At 42.2% G+C, this 12,934-nt stretch overlaps 1 protein-coding gene across 5 annotated transcripts in view; it reads right to left on the reverse strand.

The window, feature by feature from the left end:
• Positions 1-12,934, reverse strand: part of otud4 (OTU deubiquitinase 4) — a 111,334-nt gene that overhangs the window by 85,061 nt on the left and 13,339 nt on the right. For all 5 annotated transcript variants that reach the window (XM_078212098.1, XM_078212097.1, XM_078212099.1 and 2 more), the window contains exons 2-3: positions 9,494-9,577; positions 8,868-8,918 (exon numbers count right to left, since the gene is read on the reverse strand). In XM_078212098.1, the coding sequence (XP_078068224.1) occupies positions 8,868-8,918; positions 9,494-9,577 (135 nt within the window). The remainder of the gene's footprint in view (positions 1-8,867; positions 8,919-9,493; positions 9,578-12,934) is intronic.

Raw genomic sequence — 12,934 nt, forward strand, 5'->3', positions numbered from 1 at the left:
GAATCTCAGATGCACAGACACATGTGGTCAGATAAATCCAGCATTATCACCTGCAGTGGGCAGTAGTCAGCTGAAGCCTGACCCTATTGTGCTTTCCCTGCTGCTGTTGCAATTATAATAACCTAAATTCAGTCAATTACAGCAGAGCAGGACACGTGTGTACTTTCAACTGACTGCTGGCGCAGGTCCAATGTATCAAGGGCAGATCAAAATCATACATTGAAGCCAATTAAAAAGTATGAGCAAGAGCATTAAGTCAGTCGGTTGAAGGGATAGCACATTGTGCGCAATCCCCCTCCTGGAGGATGCCCTGTGCCAATCTTTTCCAGTTGATTAAGAGATGCTTGGTAAACTGATTCAAGAATTTTATGCTTGGGTTTACACAAATCAATTTGCATGGAAACTTGATGGTAAATGCACCTTGGCAAAACCAGCACAGCGTTGGGCACATTCCACCAACTGCATATCAACGTCATCTCCATACCAATGTTTGCAATACGAAGCAGGTAAATGAACAGAATTCACAATTAAACTGGTGAATGTATAAACTTATTATTTATGAAAATATATACATTTTAAAATAATAATTCATTTTTCCCTGAGGTTTTCCCTACAATGATCCCTGAAAATGACTGGTCACATTTTTTACTAAGAGTCCATCTAGCACTGAATCACAAGAAATAGAAGTAGGAGTTGGCCACCAATCCCTTCAAGCCTGCCCCACCATTCAATATGACCATGGCTGAGCTATGCTGGCCTCAACTCCTTTTCTGTGCTATTTCCACATAGCCCTCTATTTCTCAATCTATCAAATATTTATCCACCTCCACTTGAAATACTTCTAATGATTCAGCCTCCATTGCCCTTTGGGGCAGAAAATTCCAGAGGTTCACCACTCTCTGCGAGAAGATATTTCTATGAACCTCAGTTTTCTATCTTGTAGCTATTGAACCCTTGTTCAAGACTCTCCCATTAGAGATACCACCTCACCATCTACCTGGTCAAGCCCCCCTCATGATCTATATGTTTGAATCAGGTCACCTCCTCACTCTTTTAAACTCCAAGGAATACAGACCCAGGCTATTTAGTCTCTCTTGATGGGACAACCCTCTCATGACAGAAATTAGCCTGATGAATCTCCTTTGGACTGCCTCCAATGTAACTATATGCTTTTTAAGGTAAGTGAACCAAAACTGTATGTAGTATGCCAGGTAAGGCATCACCAACACCCTGTCCAATTGCAACAAAACCTCCCTATTTTTAAACTCCAACCCTTTTGCAATAATGGCCAAAATGCCATTTGCCTACTTGTTGGATCAGCTTGCGAGCATTTTGTGTTAAGGCATAGTCATACAGGTTTACAGCATGGAAACAGGCTCTTCGGCCCAACTTGTCCATGCTGCCCAGTTTTTAACACTAGGCTAGTCCCAATTGCCCGCATTTGGCCCATATCCCTCTCCACCCATGTAACTGTCTAAATGCTTTTTAAAAGACAAAATTATACCTGCCTCTACTACTGCCTCTGGCAGCTCGTTCCAGACACTCACCACCCTCTGTGTTAAACATTGCCACTGTGGACCCTTCTGTATCTCTCCCCTCTCACCAGTGCCCTCTAGTTTTAGACTCCCCTAACTGTTTCATGCATTAGAACACCTAGATCCCTCTGCAGTTCACTCATCTGCAGTTTCTCTCTATTTAGATAACAGTTTGCCTTTTGATTCCTCCTACCAAAGTGCATGACCTCACACTTCCCCCACATTAAACTTCATTTGCCAGGTTTTCGCCCAGTCACTCAATCTCTCTATATCCCTTTGCAGAATCACAATATCCTCATCACAACCTGTCCTTCCATCTATCTTCATATCATCGGCAAATTTGGAACCCTACATTCTATTCCTCCCTCCAGGTCATTAATGGAAAAAATGAACAATTGCCGGCCAAAACTGATCCCTGCAGTGCTCCACTAGTTACAGCTTTCCAATCTGAAAAGGACCCATTCATTCTAACTCTCTGTTTTCTATCTGACAGACAATTTTCAATCCATGCTAACACACCTCCTCCAATCCTATGGGCTTTTACTTTATGCGCAGCCTCTTATGCAGCACCTTATCAAATGCCATTTGGAAATCTAAATACACTACATCTACAAGTTTCCCTCTATCCATTCTCCGTTATCATCATAGAAACCCTGCAGTGCAGAAACAGGCCATTTGGCCCAACAAGTCTGCACCGACCACAATCCCACCCAGACCCTACTCCCATATCCCTACACATATTATGTACTCAAAGAATTCAAGCAAATTTGTCAAACATGATTTACTTTTCATAAAATCATATCAAAAAGGTTTGATTATATTCAGCTTTCCTAAATGATCAGTTACTTCCTCTTTGATTATTAATTCCAGCATCTTGCCAATAATAGATGTTAAACTAACTGGCCTATAGTTCCCTGCCTTCCGCCTTTCTCCCTTTTTGAACAAGGGCGTCACATTGGCTGTTTTCCAATCTCCTGCTACCCTCCTGGAACTTTGCGAGTTACGAAAAATTTCAACCAACGGGTCTACTTTCTCTGCAGCCACTTCCATTAAAACCCTAGCGTGCTGTTCACTAGGTCCTGGTGACCTGTCCACCTTTAGCCCCTTGAGTTTCTCTAATACTCAATCCTATGTGATTGGGATTTTTGTAAGTTCTACCATGTTATTACTAGTAATGGACTGATTTCTAAGGAAAGACAACCAAAAGGTACAATTCTAAATTATTTGTGAACCGGCTTTGTTTCAGTAGACCTTTGTAAAACTGCATTGACTTTAACAGACAGTTTGACATTTTTTGTTGTCTTACATAGGTGATTCAAACTGGATGGCAAACATCCTAAGAGTGGAATTTCATATCCTGTTCATTAATAAAAGTTGTTGTACCACTCCAAGCTTCTGCATTTAATTTACATTAGTATATTGACAGCACTTTTGTTTTAGTAAGAACAACATACTTAAATGGTGCATGAACATTTCCCTGCCGATATCTGCCTGGATTCTCATCCACATGTAATGGCAACAAGCAGAAAGTGCACTTCAAAGTTTCCCAGAACGTGCAGCAACATCTACTTACCGGACTTGACATCGTAACATTTGCCCATGCCTTATGTTCCCACCCAGCAGAAATCCTTTTTGAAAACCAGTTGTGATGACCATGCTGGGGACAAGGAGGTAAGTATAGCCCCCAGTGGTGAGGGACATGGCCATGCAGTGCCCTGGCAGGGAACCCCATTGTGGGGAGTCCCCTTATGTTTGGTGGGGGTTGCAGGGAAAAGAATGGAGAACTCCAATGCCTGCAAGGAGTGGTAGGGGAGGGTGATGCCCCGATGTTGTCATTGTGGTAGGGGGATGCCCCAATGTTAGCACTGTGGTTAGGTTGGGGGGGGGGGGGAGGGGGTCCTTTTACTTAAGTTGGTGATTGGGGTGCCCTTTAAAAACGGCATCCCAATCTCCGAATTACTGGTCTTTAGGCCCCACCCTCCAGCTGACTGTGTGAATCTCACATCCCCTTTAAAATAAGAGTGCTGTTCAATATGGCAAGAAAAGGCAGCTGTGAAGCCTTCAAGTTTCAGACCAGTTTTCTCACCTGAGTCAACACTGCATTTTTGGGAAGATTCTGCCCAATTTGTCCTTATGTGGCTCAGTGTTGTATTTTGTTTTATAATGCCCCAGTGAAGTGCCTTGAGGCATTTTACAATAATGGCATTGTATGAAATAATTAGTTATGCTTATAGAACAAAGAACAAAGAACAGTACAGCACAGGAAACAGGCCCTTCGGCCCTCCAAGCCTGTGCCGCTCCTTGGTCCAACTAGACCAATCGTTTGTATCCCTCCATTCCCAGGCTGCTCATGTGACTATCCAGGTAAGTCTTAAATGATGTCAGCGTGCCTGCCTCCAACACCCTACTTGGCAGCGCATTCCAGGCCCCCACCACCCTCTGTGTAAAAAAACGTCCCTCTGATATCTGAGTTATACTTCGCCCCCTCACCTTGAGCCCGTGATCCCTCGTGATCGTCACCTCCGACCTGGGAAAAAGCTTCCCACTGTTCACCCTATCTATACCCTTCATAATCTTGTACACCTCTATTAGATCTCCCCTCATTCTCCGTCTTTCCAAGGAGAACAACCCCAGTCTACCCAATCTCTCCTCATAGCTAAGACCCTCCATACCAGGCAACATCCTGGTAAACCTTCTCTGCACTCTCTCTAACGCCTCCACGTCCTTCTGGTAGTGCGGCGACCAGAACTGGACGCAGTACTCCAAATGTGGCCTAACCAGCGTTCTATACAGCTGCATCATCAGACTCCAGCTTTTATACTCTATACCCCGTCCTATAAAGGCAAGCATACCACATGCCTTCTTCACCACCTGTGTTGCCACCTTCAAGGATTTGTGGACTTGCACACCTAGGTCCCTCTGTGTTTCTATACTCCTGATGACTCTGCCATTTATTGTATAACTCCTCCCTACATTATTTCTTCCAAAATGCATCACTTCGCATTTATCCGGATTAAACTCCATCTGCCACCTCTCCGCCCAATTTTCCAGCCTATCTGTATCCTGCTGTATTGCCCGACAATGCTCTTCGCTATCCGCAAGTCCAGCCATCTTCGTGTCATCCGCAAACTTGCTGATTACACCAGTTACACCTTCTTCCAAATCATTTATATATATCACAAATAGCAGAGGTCCCAGTACAGAGCCCTGCGGAACACCACTGGTCACAGACCTCCAGCCGGAAAAAGACCCTTCGACCACTACCCTCTGTCTCCTATGGCCAAGCCAGTTCTCCACCCATCTAGCCACTTCTCCTTGTATCCCATGAGCCTTAACCTTCTTAACCAACCTGCCACGTGGGACTTTGTCAAATGCCTTACTGAAATCCATATAGACGACATCCACGGCCCTTCCTTCATCAACCGTTTTTGTCACTTCCTCAAAAAACTCCACCAAATTTGTAAGGCACGACCTCCCTCTTACAAAACCATGCTGTCTGTCACTAATGAGACTGTTCCGTTCTAAATGCACATACATCCTGTCTCTAAGAATCCTCTCCAACAACTTCCCTACCACGGACGTCAAGCTCACCGGCCTATAATTTCCTGGGTTATCCCTGCTACCCTTCTTAAACAACGGGACCACATTCGCTATCCTCCAATCCTCAGGGATATATACCTTCGAAGTTGTTCATATTAGTAATGGTATACAAGGGGGTAAGATAGATATTCATAGAATCGTAGAGCGCAGAAGAGGCCTTTTGGCCCATAAAGTCCACATCAACACATTAGAAACACCTGAACTCCCACCCAATTCCATCTGCTAGCTCTTGGCTCATGGCCCTGAATGGTATGATGTGCCAAGTGCGGACCCAGATACTTTTTAAAGGATGTGGGGCAGCCCGCCTCTACCACCCTCCCAGGCAGCGCATTCCAGACCATCCCCACCCTCGGGGTAAAAAGGTTTTTCCTCACATCCCCCCTAAATCTCCTGTCCCTCACCTTGAACCCATGTCCCCTCGTGACTGACCCTTGGACTAAGGGGAACAGCTGCTCCTTATCCACTCTGTCCATGTCCCTCATAATTTTGTACACCCCGATCAGGTTGCCCCTCAGTCTTCTCTGCTGCAACAAAAACAACCCAAACCTATCCAACCTCTCTTCATAACTTAGATGTTCCATCCCTGGCAGCACCCTGGTGAATCTCCTCTGCACCTCCTCCAGTGTAATCACATCCTTCCTATAATGTGGCGACCAGAACTGCACACAGTACTCTGGCCTCACCAAAGTTAATTTAAAGGTAGGGAATTCCAGATTCACAACCCTTTGGGTGAAGTTCTATACAACTCCAACATGACTTCCCTGCTTTTGTAATCTATGCCTCAATTGATAAAGGCAAGTGTTCCATATGCCCTTCCACCTTCAGAGATCTGTGGACAAACACGCCAAGGTCCCTTCGTTCCTCAGAACTTCCTGGTGTCCTACCATTCATTGAGTACTTCCTGTTCAAATTACTCCTTCCGGAGTGTATCACCTTACACTTTTCAGGGTTAAATTCCATCTGCCACTTATCTGCCCATTTGACTATTCCATCTATATCTTCACGTAGCCCAAGGCATTCCTCCTCACTGTTAACCACCCGGCTAATCTTTGTCATCCACAAATTTACTAATCCTACATAGTCATCTATGCCATTTATATAATTGATGAATAATAGGGGGCCCAATACAGATCCCTGTGGTATGCCACTGGACACAGGCTTCCAGTCACTAAAGCAACCTTCTGTCATCACTCTGTCTCATACAACTGAGCTAATTTTGAATCTATTTTATCAAATTACGCTATATCCCATGTAAATTTACCTTCCTTACAAGTCTCCTATGTGGGACCTTGTCAAAGGCTTTTCAGAAATCCATATAAACTGCATCGACTGCACTACCCTCATCTCTACACACCTGATCACTTCCTCAGAAAATTCAATCAAATATGTTAGGCATGACCTCCCTCTGACGAAGCCTTGCTGACTATTCCTGATCAAGCTTTGTCTCTCCAAGTGGAGATAGATGCTCTCCTTCAGAAGTTTCTCCAATAGTTTCCCTACCACTGATGTGAGACTCACTGCTCTGTAGTTCCCTAGTTTATCTCTACAACCCTTCTTAAATAGCAGGACCACATTAGCTGTTCTCCAAGCGTCAGACACTCACCCCGTTGACAGAGAGGAATCGAAAATTTGGGTCAGAGCCCCTGCAATCTCCTCCCTTGTCTCCCACAGCAGCCTAGGGCACAATTCATTTGAACCTGGAGATTTATCAATTTTTAAGGTTGCTAATACCTCCAATACCTGGTCCTTCCCGATATCAATTTGCTCAAGAACCTCACAGTCTCTCTCCCCAAATTCCACACTATCATCCTCATTCTCTTGGATGAAAACAGATGTGAAGTATTCATTCAACACACTACCAATGTCCTCTGGCTCCACCCACAGATTGCTCCCTTGGTCCCTACTCTTTCCCTAGTTATTCTCTTCCCATTGATATACTTGCAGAATGTCTTGGGATTTTCCCTACTTTTACCAGCCGGAGCTTTCTCATATCCCCTCTTTGCTTTCCTAATTGCTTTCTTAAGCTCCACCCTGCACATTCTATACCTCACCAATACCTCCACTGATTTGCTCCCCTTGTATTTTTTAAAAGCCTTTCTTTTCCTTCTCATTGTATCCTGAATATCTCTGGTCATCCATGGTTCTCTGAGCTGGTTATTCCTACCCATCACCCAAGAAGGAACATGCTGGGCTTGCACCCTCCCCATTTCCTTTTTGAACGCCTCCCATTGCTCTTCTGTAGATTTTTCCGTTGGTAGCTGTTCCCAGTCTATCGCGGCCAGATCCTGTCTTATTTTACTAAAATCCGCTCTCCCCCTATCCAATTTTTTTTTTTGCAACTTGTCTATTAATAACAAGCTTAAATTGTACCCCTGTGATCGCTATCACTTAACTGCTCCTCCAGTACTATCTCAACCACCTATCCAGCTTCATTCCCCAGAATTAGGTCCAGCACAGCTCCTTCCCTGTCGGACCCTTTACATATCAATCTAATAAGTTCTCCTGTACACATTTCAAGAAATCTACTCCATCCAAGTCCTTAACACTATGCATAATCCCAATTAATGTTGGGAAAGTTGAAATCACCTAATAACTCTAATGTTATTGTTTTTAACACACCTCCACAAATGGAGCACATTTTTGCTCTTCAATATCCCTCTTACTATCTGGGGGTCTATAATAAACACCTAACAATGTGGCTGCTCCTTTTTTATTCTCAAGTTCTACCCACAAAGCTTAATTTGCTGCCCCCTCCAAGATATCATCTCTCCTTACTGCAGTAACTGACTCCTTAACAAATAATGCAATGCCTCCTCCTCTTTTATCCCCTCCTCTGTCTCACCTAAAGATTCTGTATCCCGGAATGTTGAGTTGTCAATCATGTCCTTCCTTCAACCATGTCTTTGTGATGGCTGCTATATCACACTTTCATGTATCAATCATTGCCCTCAACTGATATTGCTAGTCCATTTTCTGCAAACTGGAAACAATTTACTGTGCATTCTGGAAGGGTGGGGCTTCAGTTTGTGATGTCAAAATTGGCATGGCTTTTGTGGAATTGCACCTCATAACTAGGCCTCCCTGCTCACTTTTCACCTTGCCAATGGATTCATGCTGCAGCTAGGAGAACAAGTTCCTGCTGCAGCCTATGAAAAAAGTAGGAACGTTGTTTTAAAATGCAGTCAGCAGCATATGTCTCCACTTTGCTATTAACTAGAAGATCCAGGCCAATTTTTTTAATTGCTAAAGGCACTTGTTGAATCTTCATTGATCAGCTATGAACCATCAAGCCTTCTTGCAACAAAGACAGTAGAGATAATTGTGAAGACCATGAACAGAAAAGTCAGGAAATGTGTAAAACCAGCTCTGCACACAATCCTGTGGATGTTCCAATCGACAAGTAGGTTCAAATTACTTCTATCCCAAAGCTACAGCCTATTCCTGATAATTTAAAGTTATTTCCTGAACAAATCAACGTAATAACACAGCAACGTGAGACTTTGGTGCTTACAAATAGTTAATTATCAAATAATTCAAAGTTGCTTAGGTTAACTTAAGTGTCGACCCAAATGTTTAAAGTAAAATTAACAACTTTACTTTTTAGTATCATTTCGAATCTGAAAATTCAGCTCCCCTTCCACCTAAAGTTTCCAGGTATTAATTGAGATACTGTTCACTGGTGGCTCAGATAACATTTTGTTTATATAGAAATAAAAAACTGCAATAACATACCTGTGGTTTTTCAAGGTGCTTTAAATATTCATCAAATGATCCTTCGATGAACTGCAAAAATTAAGTAAAATGGTATAATTGATGCAATGCATAAGTACATAGAAACAAGTGCAAACCACTCAGCCCCTCAAGCCTGTTCTATCATTCAGTGAGATCATGGTTGATTTGTATTTTAATTCTGTGGTGGCTTAATGCAGTTGGTTAGGCAAGGGTTTTACAACTATTAATCATAATTTATAAATTTTTGGATAATTGGCCTTAACAGATTTTTGGTTTTTTTTTAAACAAAAAGTTCTAGATTTAGACTACCCTAAAGTTTATGTGAAGTGCTTCCTGAATATTCATGAATTACCATATCTAACTAGTTGTGGTATTGAAAAGCGAATTTTAAAAAGGAATATGTCCTATGTCAAAATACCGTGCAAAAGAACTGATGCTTCCTCTATTAATGCAAGACTTATTTTCTTTCACAAGTACACTGGTTGTGTACCCAGTAGTCAGATCAAGGTAGTTTCTGACGTAAATCAAAGCAAGTCATCTGCTCACCTATCCACTGAGGGATAACATTTTCCATTTCCGTGTTTGGATACATAAATCTTTTTTTTAAAACCTCAAAGAGAGCATACCGCTTCAAACTGATCTCGGTTCCTCCTCAGGTAAGAAACACAAGCTCTTCTCACTTCAAGGTGTTTAGACTGTGTGTGGAAAACCTGAAAAAAAAATAAACTGAAATAATTCCTGTGTGAAGTTGTTCAATAAATTATTTACAATCGGATCATCTCCTGTGGCTTTGTTCACTTAAGGTTGGAGAAGTTGTGATGTTTCGCTGCTGACACTATTATTTAACCTGTCCTGCCATGTGTCAGCCAATATTCAAACAAGAACTTGGATTTATATAGTGCCTCAGGTTGTCCCAAAGCACTTTTGAAGAGTTGTACTTGTTGGCAATGACAGAAACGCAGCAACCAATTTGTCCCACAAGCACTAACATGGTAATGATCAGATAATCGGTTTTAGTGGTGTTGGTTTAGGCATAACAATTGGCCAGAACATCAGGCTGAATTCCCCTGCTCTTCTTTAAAATTCCAAGGTATATTTTACATCTGATGAGGTATTGGTTTAACATCTCTTTGAAAGGACTGAAGTGACAACCTAGATTTTGATGGATGGAGGTGGGGAAGGAGAGGAAAAAGTGGCATATACACACAGATTCAGGTAATTGTTGCTGCTTCTAAATTCCCAAGATAAATTATAGGGAAATGATGATAGTTTATAAACTTCAGGTTCCATGTGAGGAAAATACTGCATGATTGCAACCAAGTATCAACTAGACCTTTGCTTAAGCTAATGTCTTGTAGCATTAATCGCGAATAAGTCAAAGCTTGTTTTTAAACATAAGAATAAGATTGTTATGTCTATTATTGAAGGAACTGATTCAATAATGTGTGGGTCAGACGATCCACTGAAATTTTAAGCAGGAGTAGCATGGTAGAGTGAAAGGTCGAGGGCTGAATCATCCCGGGATGTAGGAAAACAACTTGCATGTAAATGGCACCTTTAAGGAAAAAAGGCATCAATCAATATTTTACACTAAGTCACATAAAGCGAGATTAAAGAGGATGATCAAAAGATTGGTCGAAGCGATAGATTTTAAGGAGTGAGGTAGGGAAGCGTAGGAGGGAATTCCTGAGCTTAGGCCTTGGCAGCTGAAGACATGGCCATTTTTGCAGATGTCACCAAAATTGGTGGCATAGTGGACAGTGAAGAAAGTTATCTAGGATTGCAGTGGGATCTTGATCAATTGGGCCAGTGGGCTGATGAATGGCAGATGGAGTTTAATTTAGATAAATGCGAGGTGATGCATTTTGGTACATTGAACCAGGGCAGGACTTACTCAGTTAATGGTAGGGCATTGGGGAGAGTTACAGAACAAAGAGATCTAGGGGTACATGTTCATAACTCCTTGAAAGTGGAGTCACATGTGGACAGAGTGGTGAAGAAGGAATTCAACATGCTCGGTTTCATTGGTCAGAACATCGAATACAGAAGTTGGGACATCTTGTTGAAGTTGTACAAGACATTGGTACGGCCACACTTGGAATACTGTTTACAGTTCTGGTCACCCTATTATAGAAAGGAAATTATTAACTAGAAAGAGCGCAGAAAAGATTTATTAGGATGCTACCGGGACTTGATGGTTTGAGTTATAAGGAGAGGCTGGATAGACTGGGACTTTTTTCTCTGGAGCGTAGAAGGCTGATGGTGATCTTATAGAGGTCTATAAAATAATGAGGGATATAGATCAGCTAGATAGTCAATATCTTTTCCCAAAGGTAGGAGAGTCTAAAACTAGAGGGCATAGATTTAAGGTGAGAGGGAAGAGATACAAAAGTGTCCAGAGGTGCAATTTTTTCATACAGAGGGTGGTGAGTGTCTGGAACAAGCTGCCAGAGGTAGTAGTAGAGGCAGGTACAATTTTGTCTTTTAAAAAGCATTTAGACAGTTACATGGGTAAAATGGGTATAGAGGGATAATGGACCAAATGCAGGCAATTGGGATTAGCTTAGGGGTTTAAAAAAGGGTGGCATGGACAAGTTGGGCCGAAGGGCCTGTTTCCATGCTGTAAACCTCTATGACTCTATGACACTAAATGGTGGAGTAAAATAATCAGGAGTCTGCCAGAAGTTAAAATTTCTGAATCTGCGTGACAAGTCTCTTAAGCAGTTTACTTTTCAATCAACATGCCGGGCAGCACGATGGCACACTGCTGCCTCACAGCGCCAGGGAGCCGGGTTCAATTCCCAGCTTGGGTCACTGTCTGTGTGGAGTTTGCACATTCTCCCCATTTCTGTGTGGGTTTCTACCAGGTGCTCCAGTTTCCTCCCACAGTCCAAAGATGTGCAGGTTAGGTAGATTGGCCATGCTAAATTGCCCCTTGGTGTCAAGGGGTTATGGGGATAGAGCCTGGGTGGGATAGCGGTCGGTGCAGACTCGATGGGCTGAATGGCCTCCTTCTGCACTGTAGGATTCTATAATTCGATGACTATCATCTGGGCACTTAAAACATTTGGTCAACTGGAAATATCAATTCCTTAAATGTCTGAGTGAAGTCAAGACACTTTTTGAATCTGTTGATATTAAGAGTTGCTCATATTAATAACAACTGTCTATGTTTACAAGGCTGGCCACTGAAATAAACTATCAAATGAATTGTGAGATAAGACAATATTTACTTAATACACACCAGGCAGCTGTGTGTAACTGATGAAGTTTAGGAGACAGCCAAATGTTAAGGACAAAGCTGGTCTGAAACAGTTCTCAGACACCACATTGAGATTGCAGATTTGGTGAGGAGGAAATAAAGGTATGAGTAGGTAGAAAAAAAGCTAAGCCTGTTATATTAGATATGGGGCCAAAGGTAGAGAAAATTATTTCTTAAAATCAAATGGAAGGTACAAGAATGCATCAAAATAGCTGCACCTGGATAACTTAGCTGAATAACTGTAACTCCCAATCAAAAACCATGCAGTTTAGGCAAAGGTGGACAAATTATCAGCAAACTTCAGGTATTACTGGGAAACATGAATTTAAGATTGGCACACTGTCCATGGTTGGTAACCAAACTGTTAATGTATAATACACTTCTACTTCAGATACAGTGAATAGTGAAAATAAAATACTGAAAGAGAAACCCAATCTGCCAGGAAAGATTGCTAGGAGAAAAAGTACATTCAAGAAATCAAGGAAGTGAGGAATTGGTTGACCAAAATGTTTTGGTGTTAAAGAACACTCCAGATTTGTGAACTGAAGGACTGAATCTAATCATGAGAGATTGTTATTTGAGCCAAAATAGTTGGGTGTGCACGTGGGTGAGATATATATATGTAGGCAAGTATGAAAGGATGCATCACCAGCTTTAAAAAGAGCTGCAAATATAGCAACAGCAATTGAAGTTACATATCTCAAATGGAACAAGGATTAAACCATCCATGCAAAAAGCAAAACCATCTGAAACAAACCCTTGCAAATTGTCCAGGTTAAGCGATTTGACTGACGGACAATTTGCA

Source organism: Mustelus asterias, chromosome 1 (genome assembly GCF_964213995.1).
Source record: "Mustelus asterias chromosome 1, sMusAst1.hap1.1, whole genome shotgun sequence".
In the NCBI taxonomy this organism is placed as follows: Eukaryota; Metazoa; Chordata; class Chondrichthyes; order Carcharhiniformes; family Triakidae; genus Mustelus; species Mustelus asterias.